Source organism: Rattus norvegicus, chromosome 16 (assembly GCF_036323735.1).
Source record: "Rattus norvegicus strain BN/NHsdMcwi chromosome 16, GRCr8, whole genome shotgun sequence".
Taxonomy (NCBI): Eukaryota; Metazoa; Chordata; class Mammalia; order Rodentia; family Muridae; genus Rattus; species Rattus norvegicus.
This window is the reverse complement of record NC_086034.1, coordinates 10,074,528-10,096,304: the sequence shown is the minus strand read 5'-3', so window position 1 is coordinate 10,096,304 and position 21,777 is coordinate 10,074,528. Positions and strand designations below refer to the sequence as shown.

At 41.9% G+C, this 21,777-nt stretch overlaps 1 protein-coding gene and 1 pseudogene across 5 annotated transcripts in view; both read right to left on the bottom strand.

The window, feature by feature from the left end:
- Positions 1 to 8,824: 8,824 nt before the first annotated feature.
- On the bottom strand, positions 8,825 to 10,433 carry Isca1-ps1 (iron-sulfur cluster assembly 1, pseudogene 1; annotated as a pseudogene).
- Positions 10,434 to 14,832: 4,399 nt separating this feature from the next.
- Wapl (WAPL cohesin release factor) overlaps positions 14,833 to 21,777 on the bottom strand; it is a 69,732-nt gene continuing 62,787 nt past the window's right edge. For all 5 annotated transcript variants that reach the window (XM_006252726.5, XM_006252725.5, XM_063275139.1 and 2 more), the window contains 3 exons: positions 21,399 to 21,487; positions 17,703 to 17,798; positions 14,833 to 17,176 (listed from right to left, as the gene is read on the bottom strand). In XM_006252726.5, the coding sequence (XP_006252788.2) occupies positions 17,111 to 17,176; positions 17,703 to 17,798; positions 21,399 to 21,487 (251 nt within the window). In that variant the 3' untranslated portion in view covers positions 14,833 to 17,110. The remainder of the gene's footprint in view (positions 17,177 to 17,702; positions 17,799 to 21,398; positions 21,488 to 21,777) is intronic.

Sequence of the window (21,777 nt, the reverse complement as noted above, 5' to 3'; positions counted from 1 at the left end):
TTGTTTGCGCTTTGTGGGCTCCCAAGCAAGGACATAGGTCCCTAAAGCTGACACCTAAGCTCTCTGGAAATAAAAACCAAACCCTGAACCAGGCTCAGTGGTGCATATCTGTGACCAGGGACATTCAGGCTGGAGGATCGAGACTTCTAAGTCAGCCCAGTCTCCATAATGAGTTCAAGGCCAGCCTAGGGTATACCGAGAAAGCCTGTGTTAAGGGAGGGAGGGAGGGAGGCAGGGAGGGAGGAGGGTGGGAAGGGAGAGAAAAAGCAAAGGCTGTACCAGGTACATCACAAGCGCTAATGTAACATTAGCAGTCCGCCTGAGAGCATCCAGTGCAGTCCAAGGAGAGGCAGCACACGTGGTAGCGTAGATGGCTGGGATTTCAGTTGTGCACTTTGCTCTTCTCCAGTCTACTTTTTCTTCTGCGTAATTTCAATGTATCACTCATAACAACTAAAAATAAACGTCTTTACTACGAGTCTGAGTGTGCTATTTCTGTCTGGACATGCAGCAGCTCATGCATGGCATACAAGTGCTGCTCAGTGAGCCAAAGGCTGCACACAGGATGTGGTTTGACCAAGTCCCGTGTATATATAGCAGGCGACTGGGACATGTGAGCTATTTTTATAAGAACTGTGCTTAAGTTTTCATCCCAGATGACGGAAGCGTGAAGTAGAAGAGACTGAAGAAGTAGGTCTCACTCCTGCGGTATTTGGTTCTAGCCGTGCAACTCTCTGAAATGCTGACAACTGTAAACTCCCAAATTTACCCTCCGCTATCTCAATTCAGTCACCAAATGCCATCTGAAGGCGCACATAGCTGGTCATGCAAAAGTTCACCCTCAAGTGGTTCAGAAACCTGTTCATGGTCTATAGGTTCAACTCAGGATGTGGGGTTTAGCCCAAAGCCAGGCCCAGACATACTGACGTACTAAATGTCCAAACCTAAGTTCCAGAGAAGTGGTTGTTTGTTTGTTGTTTGTTTGTTTGAGTGGTGGTAGGACAGTGCTACAGTCTCGGGATGAACCCCAGGGCCTCATGCATGTTAGGCAAACTTTCTACCGCTGATCTATTGTCCCATCAACTATTACAGCTCCTGGGTAGCTGGCATTGAAGTTGTATATCAGCAGGCATGGCTAAAGGACAGAGGGAGGGAGAAAGAGAGAGGGAAAAGCGGAAAAAGACAGAAAGAGGGGGAGAAACATGTTTTATGTATTTTGTTGGGGGTGGTGGCACTAAATCTATAATGAACCCCAGCACCAAGAGGCTATGGTGGGAAGAGTGAGAGCTTTAGGCCAGCCTGTTCTATATAGGAAGACTCTTTCTCAACAAACAAGTATTTATGTTCAAAAGCCAAAAGATTTACAGTGAAAGGACCGGGTGTGGTGGCACACACTGGTAATCCAGGCACTTGGAGAGTAGAGGCAGGAGGATCGGAAATGCATGGTCAACCTCTACTGTACAGCAAGTTTGAGGTCAGCAGGGCTAACTGAAACGCTCCATCAAGAAGAGAGAGGGAGGAAGAGAGAGACGGGGAAGGAGGGAGGGAGACAGAGAGAGACATGGTGGGGGGGGGAGATAGACAGAGAAGAAGGGAGGGAGGCAGAGAGAAAGAGGGAGGCAGAGAGAGGGAAAAGCAGAGAGAGACAGAGGGGGAGGGAGAGAAACAGAGAGGGAGGGAAGAAGGGAGGTAGAGACAGAGAGAGACATAAATAGAGACAGAGAGACACAGACACACAGATGGAGAGAGGATGAAGGGGAAAGGAGAGAGGGAGACAGAAAGGGAGACAGAGACAGAGAGACAGAGAGAGGTGGGGAGGGACAGAGGGAGGGAGAGAGACAGAAAGAGAGAGGGAGAGAGAGATAGAGACAAACAGAGGGAGGGACAGATAGACACACAGACACACACACACAAAGAGATAGATAGATAGATAGATAGATAGATAGATAGATAGATAGATAGATAGATAGATAGATAGATAGATAGATAGATAGAAGCAGTGTTCACCCAGGCAGGTCCTCGAGTTATTTCTTCTATATTTCTTTTTTTTTTCTTTTCTTTTTTTAGGAGCTGGGGACCGAACCCAGGGCCTTGCGCTTGCTAGGCAAGCACTCTACCACTGAGCTAAATCTCCAACCCTCTTCTATATTTCTAAGCATGACGCTTACCCTGAGTTTTCTAGATTTCCCATTGACTGTCCCCTTAGAAGACTATTTTAATGTCACCATTGTCCAGTGTTCACTCTTTCAGCTATATAAATATTACCCAGTCAGTCACATTGATTTTCTCCTGTAGTTTTGCTACCTCTAAGTAAATAATTTGCTTAGTTTCCTGACTCTGTCTAACTAGGCAGGAGAGTCTGTCTGACAGGCAATAGAGTGTTAATGCTTCAAATTACTGCTTCTTTGGGACTTCATTTTCTTTTATGCATGTATGTCAGTGTTTCCCTGGTTTGTCCAGTCTGACCTTGAATTCACAAGCCTTCAGAATCAGTCTCCCAAGCGCTGAGATTCTGAGCCTGCACCATTGAATTCAGCTCTCTAGAACCTTAAGTGGGATTTTCTTTGCTAAGACAAATTGCAGTTTAGTTTAGCCTCTGGTCAAAATAAAGTTATTTTAAGCTACACTCCTAAGATGTTGTGCACTGAAACATGAGCAAAACCAGTTTCCTGACATCGACAGAGGCAAGAGGAAGTAATAGCATCAGAAGAGGATGGATTAGGGTGCTAGGAACTTAGCTGGCTTAGGCATCAGATAGATGTGGATTTAATTCTGGTTCTTTCTGCCTCTGTGTGGCTCTAACTGAACATGACGGGACTCTCCCCATCATGAATGCAGAGCTGGTAAGAGCAACAAGAAGAGGAGTCTGATCTGCAGCAGCTGAAGAGCTCACAATGCTCATTTCCAAGTCAGCATCTTCTGAGACTGAGAGGGGGGTGGGGTGGGGGTGGGGGTGGGGAGCAGCTTAAGGTGGAGCATTCAGACGATAATGAACTTACAATGATCTCACTTGCTGGGGGGAGGGGGTGCTTCTGAAACATTCTTCACTGGTGACCTCTTTACACCTGTGTAGAAGCCATGTCCTGGTTCTACCTACCAGCCCCATACTCGCAGAAATTAAGACTCAGACTCAAAATATATTTACAAATATATCTTGGCCATATAGCTAGGCTCTTCTCTAACTAGACCAAAATTTAAAATAACCCATTTATTTTCATCTGCACTCTGCCACATTGGCTGGGTACCCATGCTCAAGTACCATGCGTCTGTCTTGTCACATCTTCTCAGACGAATTTCCCAGTCCTGGCACTATCCCAGAATCCTTTCTGCCTCCTGGATGTCCTATTTCCTGCCTAAGCCATATCCTATCTGATTTATTATCAACAGGCACACAATCATACAGACATAAGGTATTCTCTACATAGACACGAGAAATTACTTTTATTACCTTTATTGATTGATGATTGGTTGATTGATCATGTATGTGCACATGAGCATGCATGCACACAGCGTAGTTTGCACATGAAGGTGAGTTGACCACTTGAGGGTATCAGCTCTCTCCTTCTGCCTTACGGGGCAGGGATAGAACTCAGGGTATCGAGCTTGGGAATAAGCACATTACAGACTGCACCATCTCATCAGCCCATCACACTTGAGACTCAGTTTGTACTTGGCCTTGAAGGCACAGTTATACAGAGTAGGCACACAAACCATTCGCTGGCAGTAGCTCATAAGGTTTTTTTTTTTTTTTTTTATAAAGTTTTTTTTTTTTTTTTTTTTTTTTGGTTCTTTTTTTCGGAGCTGGGGACTGAACCCAGGGCCTTGCGCTTCCTAGGTAAGCGCTCTACCACTGAGCTAAATCCCCAGCCCCTTTTATAAAGTTTTTTAAGTCCATAATACATGCATAATTTTACTACTTAGTAAAGACAAAAGAAAGCCCGTGTTCTAATGTGGTGGGTGTGCTTGTTTATTTTTGCATGAGGAATTAAATGTTAGCTGAGTACATAAAGCTGCAGAGCGTCTACGGGCTCCAGCTTTTCATTTTATGGCTCTCTGTGCGGATGGTGTCAGTTTGCATAAAAACACAGCAGAAAATAGCAGGTGTGTGCTCACAGCCATTTCAGAAATTATTGGAACGCCATGCTAATCACAGAACAAACTTCACCCGGCAACTTGTGGGTGGGGAGGGAGGGAGGGAGGGCAATGATGGGTGTGCCAGTCAGTTCTCTGCTTCCACCTTCCTTGGCTTTCAAAAATCAAATTCAGGTTGTCAAACCAGCCATCTTGATGGTCTCCATTTTAATGAAACTCAAAACCAGCAACTCCGGCAGTGGGGAGTTGTTGCTGCTGCTGCTGCTGCTGCTGTTGTTGTTGTTGTTGTTGCTGTTCTTCTTCTTCTCCTGCTTCTCCTCCTCCTCCTTCTTCTCCTTCTCCTTCTTCTCCTATTTCTCCTTCTCCTTCTTCTCCTTCTTTTGCTTCTCCTGCTTCTCCTGCTTCTCCTGCTTCTCCTCCTCCTTCTCCTTCTCCTTCTCCTTCTTCTTCCTCTTCCTCTTCCTCTGCTCCTGCTTCTTCTTCTTCTTCTTCTTCTTCTTCTTCTTCTTCTTCTTCTTCTTCTTCTTCTTCCTCTGCCGCTGCCGCTGCCTCTTCCTCTTCCTCTTCTTCTTCTTCCTCTTCCTCTGCCTCTGCTTCTGCTTCTGCTTCTTCTTCTGCTTCTGCTTCTGCTTCTTCTTCTGCTTCTGCTTCTGCTGCTTCTTCCTCCTCCTCCTCTTCCTCCTCCTCCTCCTCCTCCTCCTCCTCCTCCTCCTCCTCCTCCTCCTCCTTCTTCTCTTCTTCTCGTCGTTGTCATCATCGTTGTTCTGAGACAGGATCTCCTAAAACCCAGGCCAACAATGACCTGGAACTTCTGATCCTCCTGCCTCTGTCCCCCAAGTCCCAGCTAGGATTCTAGATGTGCAACACCACGTCCAGTTCTATGTGGCACTGGGGATTGAACCCAGGCCACTCTTGCTGGGCAAACACTCTCCCAACAGAACCACACCCCAAGCCCTCAAACCACAACTTTTAAAATCAAACACTCTAGTATATTACAATCCGAAGATATACTAACTTCACAATAAGGTGCTGCAAAATGATGAGAAGAAAATGGTAAAAGGTTTTGTTTTGTGTATTTTTTTCTGCAAGGGCAGAGAACTTTATATAATACAAGCACTGTAAACCATATCTACAATATAGACTCTACTATGAACCGAGGTATTTCAGGCAGTTTCTTTCTTCTATTTTTTGTTTTCTGGGGTTTGTTTGTTTGTTTGTTTGTTTGTTTGTTTGTTTTGGTGGCATTCCACACAAGAAGCATGGCCTCTGAATGCATACTGTGTATTCAGAGCCAAGACTTCAGTAAACTCAACAGACAGAACCCTGGCTACTCAGAAACACCTGATTTATCGTAGTGAGGCAGGAACTATCAGGCACCAGTGTCCCCAGAAAACTCCCCTGAGAAGAACATGTCCTTCCCCTCCTGGTAGGCCAACATCCTACCACTCTGTAATCTTGGTCGTTGTAGAAGATGAGAGGCCTATGCTATAAGCACAGCGAGCAATCTGTCTTTGAAACAACCGGTCCAGCGAAGCGCCCCATTCACCACGTTAGCATGTGCACATGTTTAAATTGATGGCGTGTAAAACCCAAGCCGGGGCAGATCACCCAAAGTTATTTAACAATCCAACTGTCAATCAGGTAAGATCTACCCAGTTCCCGCTCCTAGGGAGCCAGTTCCACATCTGCCCATATCTAAACTCATAAGAAACACCTTTAAATGATGTTAGCAGTCATTTAAAGGCATCAGCGTCTTCCCCCATAGTATCAATGCTTAACCCTGAGGTCCTACCGGCAACCTCCGTGTACTGTCCACCTTTCCCAGTGTTTATCACATGAGAGTGCCAGATACATGCAGTGTCAGATACTTGGTGTCCTCCCATCCCGACAGTTAAGCCAGGCATCTATTACCTGGGACATTTAGATTGGTAACCTCACCGCACCCTATAAGAAACTAGAAGACAAGTCCATAAAGATGGATCCCTGTCCCACCCCAGTTTGGCCAAAGTGAGGAGACATAGACTTCTGGTTCCCCATCCTCTTCCTTGGCAGGGTAACAGGATGAGGCAAAGGCCTGGGGCTATACATATATTAAGTTGTCAGAACGGTGTAAAGTCTCTTTGTAGGAGGTGTCAGGGTCTGTGTTTTGCGGAGAATGGTACCCCAGACTCAAATAGTGTACAACAGCAAAGAGTGTTTATAATGCAGAGACCCTGCACGCAGGGGTCCGCCATGCTTCATGGAAGACAGAGGTATGGACTTTGCAGGGTCAATTTAAAGCCTGTTAGGGTAGGAGTGCGTGACTTTTACCTTTTCTTCCCATGACTGGTTAGTTCTGTCTTGAGAGGTATAGGTGATTGGTTAAGGCTCTGGGGGATTTAGGGAACTTTTGCTGATACTTGGCTCAAGCTAGGAAGCTAGGTGGTAGGGCAGCTTCTTCAGCTCCTGATTGGCTGCCCATGAGGTTGGCTCAGGCTAGGGCATCTTCCTGATTGGCTGCCTGTGAGGGGTGAGTTGTTTTTTGTTTTTTGGTTTTTTTTTGGTTTTTTTGTTTGTTTGTTTTTGTTTGTTTGTTTTTGTTTGTTTGTTTGTGGTTTTTTTTCCTGGAATTGACTTGTTTTGGAATTTTCCCATTCTGGAAAACAGAAACTTAGGCCTGGTCTCCCAAGCTGCCTGTTTGCAGCCTGTCAAGGAGTCTGGCTCTGGCTAGTCCTCTCGGAGGGAAGTTTCTTCTCTGGCTTCTCTGATGCCAGCACTTTAGCTTTTTTCTCCTAGTATGAGATTTGGGAACTGAAGAGAGAGAACACTGCATCTGTGTTAAACAGGCTGACTGACTATTTAGAATGTACATGATTGTGAGGACTTAGAATGTTATAGGTTGAGGGCTGGAGCGATGGCTCAGCGGTTAAGAGCACTGACTGCTCTTCCAGAGGTCCTGAGTTCAATTCCCAGCAACCACATGGTGGCTCACAACCATCTGTAATGGGATCCGATGCCCTCTTCTGATGTGTCTGAAGACAGCTACAGTGTACTCATGGACATAAAATTTAAAAAAAACAAAAAATAGAATGTTATAGGTTGAAACCAAATTATCCTGAGAGACCATATTTCCCAAAAACAGCTATTTAAGGCCTATCTCTGTGTGTGACCTCATATCCTGTTACCATTAAGTAAATTCTGTGTAATGTACGGATCCCTGTCTTCTACCGTCTCAAATGTTAAGAATGTCCTAACAATCTGAGACCTATAGCAAAGGCTTCCCCGATTTTGCTATATCCCACCTACCCGATGTTTCCATCAATATATCTGTAACATGTCTTGATCACCAACCAGATGGCTCAAGGAGTAAAGAATGCTTGACGCTCAAGCCTTACACCTGAAGGTTGTTCCCCAGAGCCCATGTAAGAAAGTCCGATGCAACGCCACATAACTGTAATCCCAGCACCCCTGTGAGATGGGACAGGAGAGTTCCAGACTCGCTAGGACAAAGCACACAGTGCAACAAAAAACTCGGGAGATTTATTGTGAAGCGACCTTATTTATGTTCTAATTTTGAAGTCAACTTTTGTTACCTATTAGAGCGTTTGCTTAGAATATCTTTTCTTCTTCTTCTTCTTCTTCTTCTTCTTCTTCTTCTTCTTCTTCTTCTTCTTCTTCTTCTTCTTCTTCTTCTTCTTCTTCTTCTTCTTCTTCTTCTTCTTCTGCTGCATCTGATGGTCAGGTCATTTCTTGGAGATAACAAGTAGACCGATGCTGTTGAATCCAACAGAGCAGTGTCTCTTAATAGTAATTTCTAATCACTTTCCTATGCCTCATTCTCTTACTGGTGATTTTTGTCCTTTGCTCTGTTTTTCTTGTAGCTTCCACGATGTGTTTATCTCTCTCAAGTCCCTTTTGTAGAGCTAGTTTAGTAACTACGAATTCCTTTAGTTCACTTTTAAGCACAGAAAGCTCTTTTCTTCTTTGTCTATCCACTATCTTTGATAGTCTTATGAGGTCTAGTGTTCTGGGCTGACAGTTATAGTGCTCTAGAGCTTGAAACACATCATCCCGAGCCCTCCTGGTTTGCAGCCTTTCTACTGAGAGAGATCAGGTGTTATCCTAGTGGGTGTGTCTATATTTGACTTGGTGCTTTTCTCTAAGCTTTCAACACTTTGTGTATTTGGTGTTTTAACTATAACCCAGGACGTTTTCTTCTATTCTTATCTATTTGGTGTTATACTTCCTGAATGGGCATCTCTTTAGATTTAAGGACACTTCAATAAAATTGCGTTCTTGAAAATAATGGTTTTCATTCCTCCAGCATGAAATTCTCATTTTCTCGGGTCTGGGATTTGTAGGTCTGGTCGTTATGTAGTGCCCCATATTCTTAACTGTACTTTATCTTTGAACATTTCAACTACCTTGCCATCTATCCAACACTCGGTCCAGTCTTCGATCCATTCTATCAGTGACTCCCTAAAAGCTTTCTGTTTGCTGCTTTCTGTTCCCAGCCCTTCTTCAGACTTGTAGCTCTACATTAACTTCTGCAGTTATAACTCCTATCAACCTTCTTATTTCAGTCAGCTGCTTGTATTCTTAGGGTGGTGACTTCTCTTGATTTCACTGGATGTACTTATAATTATCCCCTTTAATTCTTTGTCTAGGATTTCAGATCTCATTGGAAACCATGTCTGTGGGACTAGTAACTCTGGGGTCATGTAGCCTTGGTTTTTAATGTTCATTTTTGCCATTTTTTTTTATTTTCAATGCTTCACTTTATTCTCACCCACGAGGCAGCCACACACTAACTTCCGACACGGGACATCACATGATTTCTTCGGTACGCTCCAAGGCAGACCCAGCTCTCCTGGAGTTTGCAGTCCTCAGCTTTCAGACGTTAAAGCTTTCACCGCAGCCACAGGTTCCCTTGATGTTGGGGTTGTTGAACACAAACTCACTGGACAGTTTGTCTTCCACATAGTCCATCTCTGTGCCTAACAGGGTTAGCTGGGCTTTCTTCTCGATGAACACCCGGACTCCGTCTTGAATAACTTCTTCATCAGCATCTCCTTTTGTCTTTGTATACTCCAGGCTGTAAGAGAGGCCGTTACAACCCCTGGTCCGCACGCCCACTTTCAGACCCACATGCTCATGCTTGTCTTTAAGAAGTTGTTTTATCTTGTTCACAGCAGAGGGGGTCAGCGTGAGCGCCGCCCGCGTGGGTTGCAGTGTTCTCTTGCTCACGGCCTGCACGGTGGCGCGGACCGGACGCCGACATGTCCACGTCGCAGCGCCCGCAGCCTCAGGCTGGAGCGTGGGGCCTCAGCTTCTCTCCATGGACACGGCTCGCTTTTGCCTTTATGCATACATACACACTCAATTTTTTGTGTGACAGCGTCTCGAGTAGCCATCTCCCTAAACACAGCCTTTGAAACTTGATCCTTATGTGTCTATCTCCCAAATGCTGTGACTGCACACGCATATCACAGAACCTGGCCTGACCTCGTCAGTTTTCTGAATTTCTCAAATTTGAAATTTTAGCAATAAAGATTTTAGGCTTATTTGTAACATCTTATTTCTTTTAATATCCATAGGCTCTGTATTATTTCATCTTTCATTCCCTACATTGGCAGTTCTTGTTTGGTTGTAAGGGCTTAACTTAAAAAAAAAAAGCTTTTCAGTTTGTTTTAGTACACTGATTTCTAACCTAACTTTTCTTTCTTAAAAACTTATGCTGGAAGGGGTTGGGGATTTAGCTCAGTGGTAGAGCGCTTGCCTAGCAAGCGCAAGGCCCTGGATTCGGTCCCCAGCTCCGGAAAGAAAAAAGAAAAGAAAAACAAAACAAAACAAAAACCAAAAAAAAAAAAAAACCAACTTACGCTGTTTTTTTTTTTTTTTTTTTTTTTTTTTTTTTTTTTATTGTTCTTTGTTTTTCTTTTTTTTTTCCGGAGCTGGGGACCGAACCCAGGGCCTTGCGCTTGCTAGGCAAGCGCTCTACCACTGAGCTAAATCCCCAACCCCCAATGTGTTGCTTTAATTGGCACAATCTTCTCTTGCTTTTCTTACTGACCCACACTGCTTAGCATCTGAGTCTGCTTTGCCACGGCTGTTGTTTTGATTTTTGATTGCTGGTCTTCATTCACTTCACTCATCTGAAATATGCCAAAGCCTGTCTTATGAGCCCTTAGATTATCTTGGTGAAATTTTCATATGCAATACAAAAATCAGGTTCAATGTAATTTTGTATATTAGACTAAGGTAATTCATCCACTCAGATTTTTTGTAGCTTCAATTTAATTACATATTTGAGACATGTTACTGTCCAAGCAGGTCTTGAACTTACCTGATTGGCCTGGCATAACTTCCTTAGTAGCTAGGATTACAGGTATGGACTACAGCCACCAGCTTATGTTTTAAAAAGACAAAGTATCTATTTGTGCTGGTTTAAACTGGCTCAGCAAGTGGCACTCTTAGGAGGTATGGCCTTGTTGTAGTAGGTGTGGCTTTGTTTTTTTGTTTTTTTTTTTCTTTTTTTCGGAGCTGGGGCCCGAACCCAGGGCCTTGCGCTTGCTAGGCAAGCGCTCTACCACTGAGCCAAATCCCCAACCCAGGTGTGGCTTTGTTAAAGGGAAGGGTGCCACTGTAGAGGTGGGCAATGAGACCCTTCTCCTAACCACTTGGGAGCCAGTCTTCTCCTAGCAGTCTTCAGATGAGGAGTTCATAGAACTCGCAGCTCCTCCTGCACCAGGCCTGCCTGGACGCTGCCACACTCCTGCCTTGATGATAGTGGACTGAACCTCTGAACCTGTAAGCCGGAACCAGTTAAATGTTGGCCTCATTAAAGTTGTCTTGGACATGGTGTTTCTTCACCGCAATGAAAACCCTAAGACAGAAGTTGGTGCCAGGGACTGGGATATTGTTATGATAGGCCCGACCATGCTTTTGTTTAGAAGAATGTGGATCTGGGGATTTAGGATTTGAAAAGCACTGGAATGGTTAAGTAGGACTTAGTGGGCTGTCCTGGTAGGCATATTTAAGACTTTGTTGCTGAGAGTGATTTGAACTGTGCAGACCTGGCCCAAGTGGTTTCACTGAAGAATTTCAGTATGTGGCCTAGAGACTGTTTTTGTGGTATTTTGGTGAAGAATGTGGCTGCCTTATGCCTTGTCTGAAGAGTCTACTTAAGGCTAAGATAAAGAGATTTAAATTAATCCCATTAATAAAGGAAGTCACAAAAATGCCCAACAGAGACTTTGTTCTCTGGTTTAGTCTGATGAAGAGCATTTTAACTGAAAAGAAGCAAACTGAGAAAGGAAAAATATAAAATGTATGGTTCAAGAAGGAGCACCAGGAAGTGAAAAGGAGTTGAATCCTGTGTTCAAGGAGATAAACAGATTAAGGGAATGGTGACCTCGGGGCAAGATCCCACCCAGCTAAACTCAGGTCCAAGCATGGTGGTACACACCTTTAATCCCAAGAGACAGAAACAAGCAGATCTCTAAGTTAAAGGCCAGCCTAGTATAGAACAAATTTCGGAGCTGAGGACCGAACCCAGGGCCTTGAGCTTGCTAGGCAAGCATTCTACCACTGAGCTAAATCCCCAACCTAGAACAAATTTCAAATAGAGAAAAGTTTAAGTGGTGGTACACAAATTTCATCCCAGCATCTCGAATTCATCATCAAACAAGTTCCAGGACAGCCAAGCTTAAGCAGTGAAGGAGTTGGAAAGCAGAAAGCTGGTGAAAGGGGGCCTCGTTCTAGCTCCAACAAGCAGCAGAACTTAGCAGCTTTGGCCGTGTGGCTCCGGTGTTGGTAAAGAAAAAAAAAAAAAGACTGGGACAACTGAAGCTGGTTAGCTGGAGCTAAGAAGCTAAGAAATTAGCAGAAATTAAGAGGTCAGCATTACTATGATGAAATCATTTGAGAAGTGTTTTCTAAGATCACGAAAAAAGCTGTGTTCTAGAGATAACCAAGGTTGTACCTCCTGCTGCAGCTGAAATGTGTAAGAGTCACCCCGGTTGTACTTGTTTGAAGGCATGATGAGGTCATAAAGAGCACTGTGAGGGCCACTGGTAAAGGTAGAACCTCAGTTGTAGTTGACAGCCCAGGACTGAAGGGGTCATACAAAGGAATGGAGGCTTGGCTCCATGAAGAGAGCCTAGAGAGGTTATTGGTGAATCCTAGTTGCAGCAGAAGAGCCCAGCATATTGGAAATGCCAGTGCCATGGGATGACCACCAAGAACAGCAGCAGTGGCGTGGAGTGGAGTGAATCAGGGCCTAGAGTGCTACAGAGGGCAGAGCTGGAGTAGTGATGCAAGCCTTTTGGAGGAGCCCAGACCATGTGTGGTTCCCAAATATTGAAACAAGAAGTTGGGAAGTTGAGGTTGACTTACAGACCTCAAGATGTTAGAGGATCCATGGATACCTGCTGAAGAAAGCTGTTAATAGGGCAGTGGAACCAGACCAGGAAAATGTTGGATGAAAAACAAAAAAAGGAGTTGTAAATCTGAAGACTGAATGCCCAGGAGCCACAGATGCAGTGTGGAGTCTGCCCGGCTGCTTCCCTGCCTTGCTTGGGGCTTACAGTTAAGTGGATGACCAGAAGAGACTCTCAAGACTGTTGAGTCTGCTATAGACTCATGGGTACTTCAGAAGTTGGACCGAATGTTTTTCTTATACTACAACTAGGTATCGCCCCCCATAGACTCATGTGCTTGAACAAACCTATGGGGGTCAGGGTGTGGAATGTGGTGGTGTGTATGCCTGGCTTGGGGTACATTGTGTCCTTTTGTATACATTCCACATCTCCACGATTACAATATGCTCTTAGAGAAATACATGAGTCTGCCTTAAGTATGTCTTACATCAATATTTCACTATGGCGTATTTTCATTTTTTTCTTTCATGTTTCACTTAAATTCAGCATCTCTTCAATCTTTAACTAAGCTTTAATACAATTAAAGATACCGTGACATTTAGAGGACATTGGCATGTTCCTTTTGCACAGATTTACTTTTTATTCGTCTCGTATGCTTCCTGTTTTCACTTCCTTTTGTATGAGCCAGAGGACAACTTGCACAAGCCAGTTCACGCCTTCCAGCAGGGGTGCCCAGGGATTGAAGTCATGTTTAGGGCATGGAGACCAGGACCTTTACCCACTCAGCTCGCTCACCGTCCTGTTTTGTTTTCTCTTGCTAGTTTTTTGTTACTGTTTTTCCTTCTTTGCCTTGTGTTCTACGTTGGCTATTCTAGAAACTCAAGCTGTATCTATAATTTCCTGTGGTTCGCTCTATACGTGACGATGTGCACCTTCACCACAAGCTACTTACTACATGAAGTCGACAAGTCCTGTATTGGTGCAGCTTTTCCTATCTCCTGCTTCAGTCTCCATGTCTGTCTGAACTGTAATGTTTAGTGTGCTTACATTAAAAAACAGTATCAATAGATATTCTGGACATGTTTAGCATATGCACTTTCTGTAGTATGATCTCAGTTAGTAAGCAAATTCTTAGAGAATGTAAAGTCTAGGTAGAAAAATGTGGCTTTCTATTATGTTCCTTAAACCGGCAGATGGCACTTTGAGAATTCAAACTGCAAATATACAGAAGTTAGAGAAAGAGGTTTGACCAAAACACTCAAGTTTGTTCAAAGACATTCTACATGAAGTTACTTACTTATCAGGAGGCCATCAACAGTGAATTGTCCAAACCTCTTAGATTGGTCACCTTTTTCTAAGAAAAAACCTGAAACAGTCTAGAAAGCATTAATATTTGCTCAATTTCCCTCTACTTTATGACTCATTATGAATACATTAACAAGACCAAGTTTGGAAATAGGAATTTGGAGAATCTGGTGTTAAAAGCACAAGCCATCAATCAACAGCAGTGATGTGAGGCACCAGCACTAGAAATCCTTCAACAGTCACGAGTACTCTAGTTCATTTCCAGAGCATTTTTACTTTTTTACAGTGAAATAGTAAAAGGAAAAAACCTCTAAGAACTAACACTAAACATTAAATTTGAAACATTGTAATAATGCTTCATAGATATTTAATCTTTACAACCATCAGGTAGGTTGGTAGTGTCTCCCATTTTTCAATAAAGGAACCTGGTGAGTGTGGAGTCTGCCCGGCTGCTTTCCTGCCTTGCTTTGGGGATTACAGTTTAGTGGATGAATTACAGTTTTAAGAATTTGCTCCAATTTAACAGCTGTACCAGAGCTAGGACCCAAACTCCCATGTGTATGATTTAGATCTTTCCAAGTCTAGAACCTGGGTCATCTGTCCACTCTTGAATGTGGCCTTACACTTGTGTATGTGTATAAACGGGGAGAGGAAGTAAGAAATTCAGGGGAAAATCCTGAAATCTACTCTTGTAACTAAAGCAAGCAAGGCAAGGTTGAGGAATCTAATTGTAAATGTAAAAATCTTTTAGGCTGACAAGAAAAAAATTTAAAAGCTTAAAAACTGGCTATCAAACTTCAAACACGAAGAAATTTACAGTCATATTCAGAAAGCCAAAAGTTTAAGTAACATAGAGGACATTCTAAGGATTTAGTTATGCACTCAGAGAACCACCATCCCTAAGCAGCCCAGAGTGCTGAGTGCTTCCATTCGTTCAGACCAGTACCTATACAAGTACATAAAACAGTTAGGAAAAATCGAACACCTATGCTCAAATGACACAGTGTTGGTCTTATCAAGTTTTGAGACTTCTTTCTCCAAAACAGGTCAATAGACTTATGTTAAAGACAACGTGTGTATTTAAAGTAGCAATTTTATTTGAGTTAAAATTATTTACAAAAACCCAAAGACATACTTCATGAAACTGGTACAAACTATTTTTTCCTGCCGTTGGCTTTTGCTCCAAAGATCACAGCTGAGAAATACTGTATAAAATAAAAATAGGATTGGATTCAGAAAAGTATCCTACTGTTCTAATATCCAACTGGTAGTATTTACAGAAATATTTACAATGGAAAAAAGGTTACCTTAAAACTTTAGTTAATTTGCAAGTCAGCCTCAAGTACCCTAAAATGAGAGTTCTCTGAGGGTTAAAAACACAGAAATGCACTGCAGTTGGTAAGGTGAGATCTTCCTCACAACCCACACCCACCAAAACCTGCATCTCTATCAGTGCTTGACAATTAGTTAGTATTTTTAAAACAAAACAAAAACTGTTAAACACTGAGGTAAATCAATTATCAAATGATCACCAGTGTAACAGAAAAAATGTAATTCGCCCTGATTGATCTCGTCCAACTATTTACTGTTCTGTTCCTTACCATCTGCCACAGTCAAAAATCTGCTCCCCAAATCCAATGATTAATAAATATCAATGTACTTTAAAACAATTAATTAAAATATATCTAAGGAAATTTGTGGACATCATTTACCAGTATGCTTTAAAAGAAAAAAGTTCACTAAATTAGTTTGGTACTCAGGGCAAATACAGTCTCAATGGTTCCCACATTACACTGGCATACTGTGTTCCAAAAAGGTGATGGGTAGGGTTTGGGTGGGTAGAAGGAAGAAAACAATTTGCCTAGAGTCAGTTACTTCCTTATAGATTTCCCAACAATCTGCATTATCAAAAATAGGAAGACAATAGAAGGCAGCCACTGCATTTAAAAACATTACAGATGGCACTGATACAAGAGCCCCGGTTTGTTACTTTATACAAGGAAATAACAAAGTCTAAAATGAGTCAAAATTAGACTTTCAGCTATTTTCCCCAATACACACCAAACTAATATTTTTATGGCTTCAAGTTTTACAAATCCAATGAAGAAACATGATGGAACTACCTGAAAGGTAATTAAAAGTATTAATGAAACATCTCTGGAAAGCCTGTCTGTCCTCAGGCAGATTAATAAAAAGGGGGAAATGTATAACCAGTGGTCTGAACAATACAGGAAAAAAAGAAAAAAAAAACTATGAAATTTAACCTATAAACCATGTTCTGTGTGTTCCACAATCATTGTCTAAACAATTGCTCTATGAACATAGGATGTGAATAAAAAGGGTCTTCTCTACACCTGCAATTTTAAGGCTTTGCGCATATGCAATTGATCCTGTCACTCTATAGAAGAATATACACGCTATCTGGAAAAATGAATTCCACATTGGTGTTTTAGCTTCCTTATATTTTACTGTACTGAACATTAGAAAATATATCTAGAGAACTTCCCTCAAAACTTAACAATGTTTCAAGAGCCTCCCTAGCATTAAGTGTAAACTACCCTGGGTTTGTCTATTTTTGCTTAATCCTTTAACAGGGCACATTATCTTATATAATATAATATTCCCTCAAACTGCTATTTGTTTTCTTGTGCCTATAGCTATGACACATAATGGTATGACATTGAATATGGTCATGGTCTCAGAAGTGAAAAATAGTTCAACACCCAAACCTAATCAAGAATAAAAAAATATACTATTAATCCCTTGTGTCTTTGGATTCCATCTAATTTTAAATATAGACAGTAGTTCAGGGAACAACAACCAAAAAAAATTCACAAAATTATTAAAAGCTTTATTTACGATTGGAATCATTCAACAAAAAGCAAAAGCAAATGAGCCTGAAAAAGGACCTAAGCTGCTGTCTCGAATGTCCTCGGACACTCAACAGCTCAGTAGCTAGGCTGCCTTGCACCTGACTGGCATGACAACAGTGGCTCAACATACACAGCAGTTGCACTAACAGCAGCACAATTTCCCCCTTTAACCCTTGCCTGAAACAAAGCAAGGAAAGAAGGGGAGGGCATAGACTCTGCCAAGTAAGTGTATTTAAATACTGCATGGGACTGTTAACAGCCTGAACCTTTTCCCTCATTTTTGATAGCTGCAGATTGATGTAGTAACTGTCATTTAGCAAATGCAGAATGCATGATGAAGAAATCAGGTGATCATAAAAATCCAAACACGAATGATACTGATGAACGTTCTTGGTTTGTCTTCCAGGACTTCTTTCCTGTCTGTTCTCTGTCTAAGGAGAGCTCCAGCATTACCAAGCACCTGAAGCAAAGGTAAAGCAGCTAGCAGTGTTCCAAATACTCAATCACTCTAGAGATAGACTTCTGGCCTGTTGTTCCAACAGCACACTAAGGGGGAAGGAGAGAAATGACAGTTAATACTTAACAAGTAAAGTTTACCCAGTAAAGAGTACACTGCAATTAAACCACTGCCTGAGGAATAGAGCATCTGCCACAGTGGTCTGCTGTGTGTGGGTGGCAGCACCCACAGCCTGGAAGCACAACTGGAATGAAAGGAGAAAGCTGACACAGAGGCATCCTCATTATCTGTCCACCACAGATGGTTCTTCCACCCTACCCTTACCACAACCGACTAAAAATGCTGGAAAGATAAACCAGAATGTACCTTTCTGTAAGCTGCTTATGTTAAATACTTTGTCACAGGGAAGAAGAGCAGAACACTATGGGATTACTATTTTCACTGTCAATGTATGACATTTAAATGGAAAAACACATAAATTAGCCAGGTCCCATTGGTCAGCACTGAATGGCTGAAACGTGAAGATTGCCAGCCTGGGCTACAGTGTAAGATTTTTGTCTGGAAAATAATCAAAAATTTATATATAAACTGCAATAGGCAATAAAAGTTACTTACGGTAAGATTCATGAAGCTTAAGAATTTTTTAAGCATCTCTGTCATTATGGAGAAATCTCCTTCTGGAAGATATTCTCTTACTGTAGTTACATTGATCTGAAGAAACAGATAAAAACAGTCAAGCTGGTAGAAAATGATACCATAACTCAATTCTGTAGCATCTACAAAGGACCCCAAACCTTGTAGGTCCCAGTCCACACTCATTCACCTATGTGCAGGCAGATCCAGGTCAATTCCCCACTCCATACCACCCTACTGTACCCACAGGAAAAAAAAAAAGGGACAACAACAAAGCTAGCAAAAATTACAAAGTAAGACCTGATTTATATATAGTTTCATTATATTTAAACTTGCTTAATTTAGCTGGGCAGTGGTGGCAACACTCAGGAGGCAGAGGCAGACACAGAAATCTCAGTGAGTACAAGGCTAACCTGGTCTATAGACAGGCAGGGCTAGACTGAGACACCCTGTCCTGAATAACAAAGGCAAAACAGCTATAGGAAGCAGAAAGAGTAAAAAGACCTTCTGGGCAGGCTCATCTATACTAAGAACACAACAGTATGAAGATATGACATAAAAGATAAGAAGAAAGCCTTTAATTTAACTTCTGATGGGTGAAAGGAAGAAACTAATTACTTTTTGAAGAAATTACCACCAGTCTCAGTTCATTCTTGTATAAATTATACAATTATAAAGTGAAATAACTGGATGAAACACATCAGAAAAGGGGCTACAGAAGGCTCAGCGGTTAAGAACCCTGGCTGTTTTTCCTGAGAATCTGGGTTTGATTCCCAGCATCTACATACATACACAGTGGCTCATACTTGTCTCTTAGTTCCATTGGATCTAATACCCTTCTGGCCTCCAGACACAGACATATACTTGATTTACAGACATCCATGCGGAGTGTGCTGGCTAGTTTTCTGTCAACTTGCCACAAACTAGAGTCACCTTGGGAGAGAGACCAGTTGAGGAGCTGCTTCCGTCAGACTGACCTACAGGCAGGTCTGTGGGTGTTCTCCTAACTGGTGACTGACAGTGCAGACAGCACCACCTCTAGACAGGCGGTCTGGGTTGTATAAGAAAGAAAATTGAGCAAACCAGTAAGGAGGACTCCTAAGAGTTTCTGGCAACTTCCCACCATGGAGGACTGTAAGCTGAAGATGAAATAACCCTTTTCCTCAAGTTCTTTTGCTCATGATCTTTTTTACATCAATACAAAGAAAACTACTACTATACAGGCAAACATCCATCCACATAAATGTAAATTTAGAAACCTGCTTAAAACAACCATGATCTACAAATGTAGTTAGTACCAAATCATCACATTTAAACAATGATGGAGAAAAGAATGGCTGAGGTAACTCTGAAGAACTGCTTGGTAAACTGAGATAAAGAATAAATAGCTCCCATGATATGAAGAAAGCCCTTCATTAGTTCAAATTCTTCTTTACTCCTATATAGGACTAAACATGTATAGTGGCTGTGGAAAGGACATTACAACATTCATAGTACAGGAGGGACAAAGAGGAATAATATAGCATGGACTATTTGAAGCGTAATAGCTACTATACAAAAGGCATGCTGGCATCGGTAATCAGAGAAGCAGGCTTAACTGTATGTTTTTAAAGTAGCAAATAAATCCACCATTCCATAGCTGTCAACAAGACAAGGACAGATAAATTACATGATTAGCAAGAGCTCTGAAGAAAGCTAGATCTTTTTTTTTTTTTTTTTTTTTTTTGGTTCTTTTTTTCGGAGCTGGGGAGAAAGCTAGATCTTATGGCACTATGCAAAAGTCAAAGTATAGAGAGAGGCAAGAACCAACAACAGTGAGGAGACAGACCACTGAAAAGTACCAAGTGCAAACTGGTAGTCAAGGTGGGAAACCGAAAATGCCCAGACTTTCTTACACTTCCTAAGCATGGGGCCACAGAGTGAAGGCAGCTTACTGCCCATAACTATATGCTCGCTTTGTATCTACTCCACTGCCACAGTGGGAAAGCCAGTTCACTTTAATCATAAGGATTGACAAGGCAACTAATTTACCATATCCGTGGCTGTGAGAATCCACAACACTGTCAGCAAATTCAGAAAGCCCTTCTTCAGGGACATGAAAGCTACAGATATCCATAACAATGGTCACACATCAGACAACACAAACTTCAAGATCTATTATCAATACACTTATACATGACTACTATCCCAATGTATTAATCACAGCAATTAGAAACTAAGGCAACTACTACCGACCTTTCATTTATCTATTCATATTCCAAAGGGAATGATTCCAAGATTCTATTCTCATTACATTTTTGATGTTCAGATTTTTCAATGGCAACAGACTGTCCAGTACGTATACCCTCCACATGTGTGTGACTACCAACTTACATAGACGCACATTTCTCAGGGATAATCCCTGGTGAACACACTCTACCACCATTTTCCTAGCCTGAAACGGGAGGGAAGCATGTGGTCCAATGCTCAGCCAGATAAATGGTAAGAAGTCCAAGGATGACATCTTAAAAAGAAAATGAGCTGGTCCTGTGGGACATTATTTGACTAGATGGGACCCTAAGGTATGGTTACTTATGACCATAATGAGTGCTTTTCTATACATAAAAATATATTTTGATGATTTTTAACTCCATTTTGTATACATATGTGTGCACACAGTGCAGGTATTCTTAGAGACCAGAGGCACTGGATACCTTGGAGCTGATCTCATAAGTGGTTATGAGCCACTTGACATAGGTGCTAGGAACCGAACTCCTAATCCTCTGAAAAGCAGCAAGTGCTTTTAACAGCTGAGCTGCTCTCTAGCTCATGATAAGTGCTTTTAACCAAGGAAAAGGACGATAAAACCCGTGTAGGACACGTTATTCCACAGACCTGACTTGCCAGCTGAGCATTAGGTGTTATACTCTCCCTTCTTTTACATCAACTATGGGTGCCAGCAGGGACTTAGTCATTCATACCACGGACTTCACTGTTCTAACAGATCATTCTTTCCTTAGAATGTATCCTGAAAAGGTCAGGAAATATTTTAAACTCTTTAACATTCTAAACTATTTTAATTTCTTGTATGTAAATCCTTCGGTATGACATTAAAAGCACTCTAATCACATTTTTGTCAGACCAGGTCTCTAAGCCCAGGTGAGCCTCAAATTCTAATCTTCCTGACTCAGCTCCCTTCACCTCTCAGATGCTGGGACTGTATGTCTAACTGCCACAACTAGTTTAGGTAGTTCTAGGGTCTAAACCCAAGGCACACTAATAAAGCACATCAGTAATGAGTTACATCCGGAGCCCCCCAGCTTGCTTTTTAGTATCTCCAACAGTTTGAGTGATACATATCAGTTCTTAAAAAAGCCATGAAGACCACAGCCCACCATATCTCAAATCTTGCTATAAAAGCCTTTAATGAAAAGGAAATAAAAAAATACTCATATTCTATTTTAAAAAGAAGTTTCAAAGGAAATCACTAGGAAGTTATCAACATATTCTTGACATTTTCTTCCACAGGGAGATAAATAAAACTGTTTAAATAACTGTACGATTAGCCACTCTTCCGAAATAAGAAGCCTATATGAGCAGGGAAATTGTTAAAATTAAGCGCATCAGGTAATGGTGTGAAGCTGTTACACAACAATCTTTTAAAAAGATCCATACGGCGCTTCTAAACTATTTACTTACTGGACTTTCCTGGCAGAGACACCCAAGAAGCAGGGCTGTGTAAGAGGCTACGATGCAGTCTTCCATGTGTTTGCCAGCATGCTGAAGGGCTGCAAACAGTGAAATAAGGAGTTATTACAGTACAAAACTGATATAGACCCTGTAACATCAGTTACTCTGTTATCGCCTTAAAAGCTACTAAAAATGATGCATGTCTAACTCAGTATCTCAAATTAGAAGAAATGAACTCAATAAGGGACCCACATACGAGAAAAACTAAACGGCAACATAGGCAACATACTTAAAAGATTGGTTTTTAGAAGATCACCTATAACAAAGGGAAAGCCAACTCACGAAATTTAAGTACACAATCATTAACCTGGTAAGATACTAAGAATAT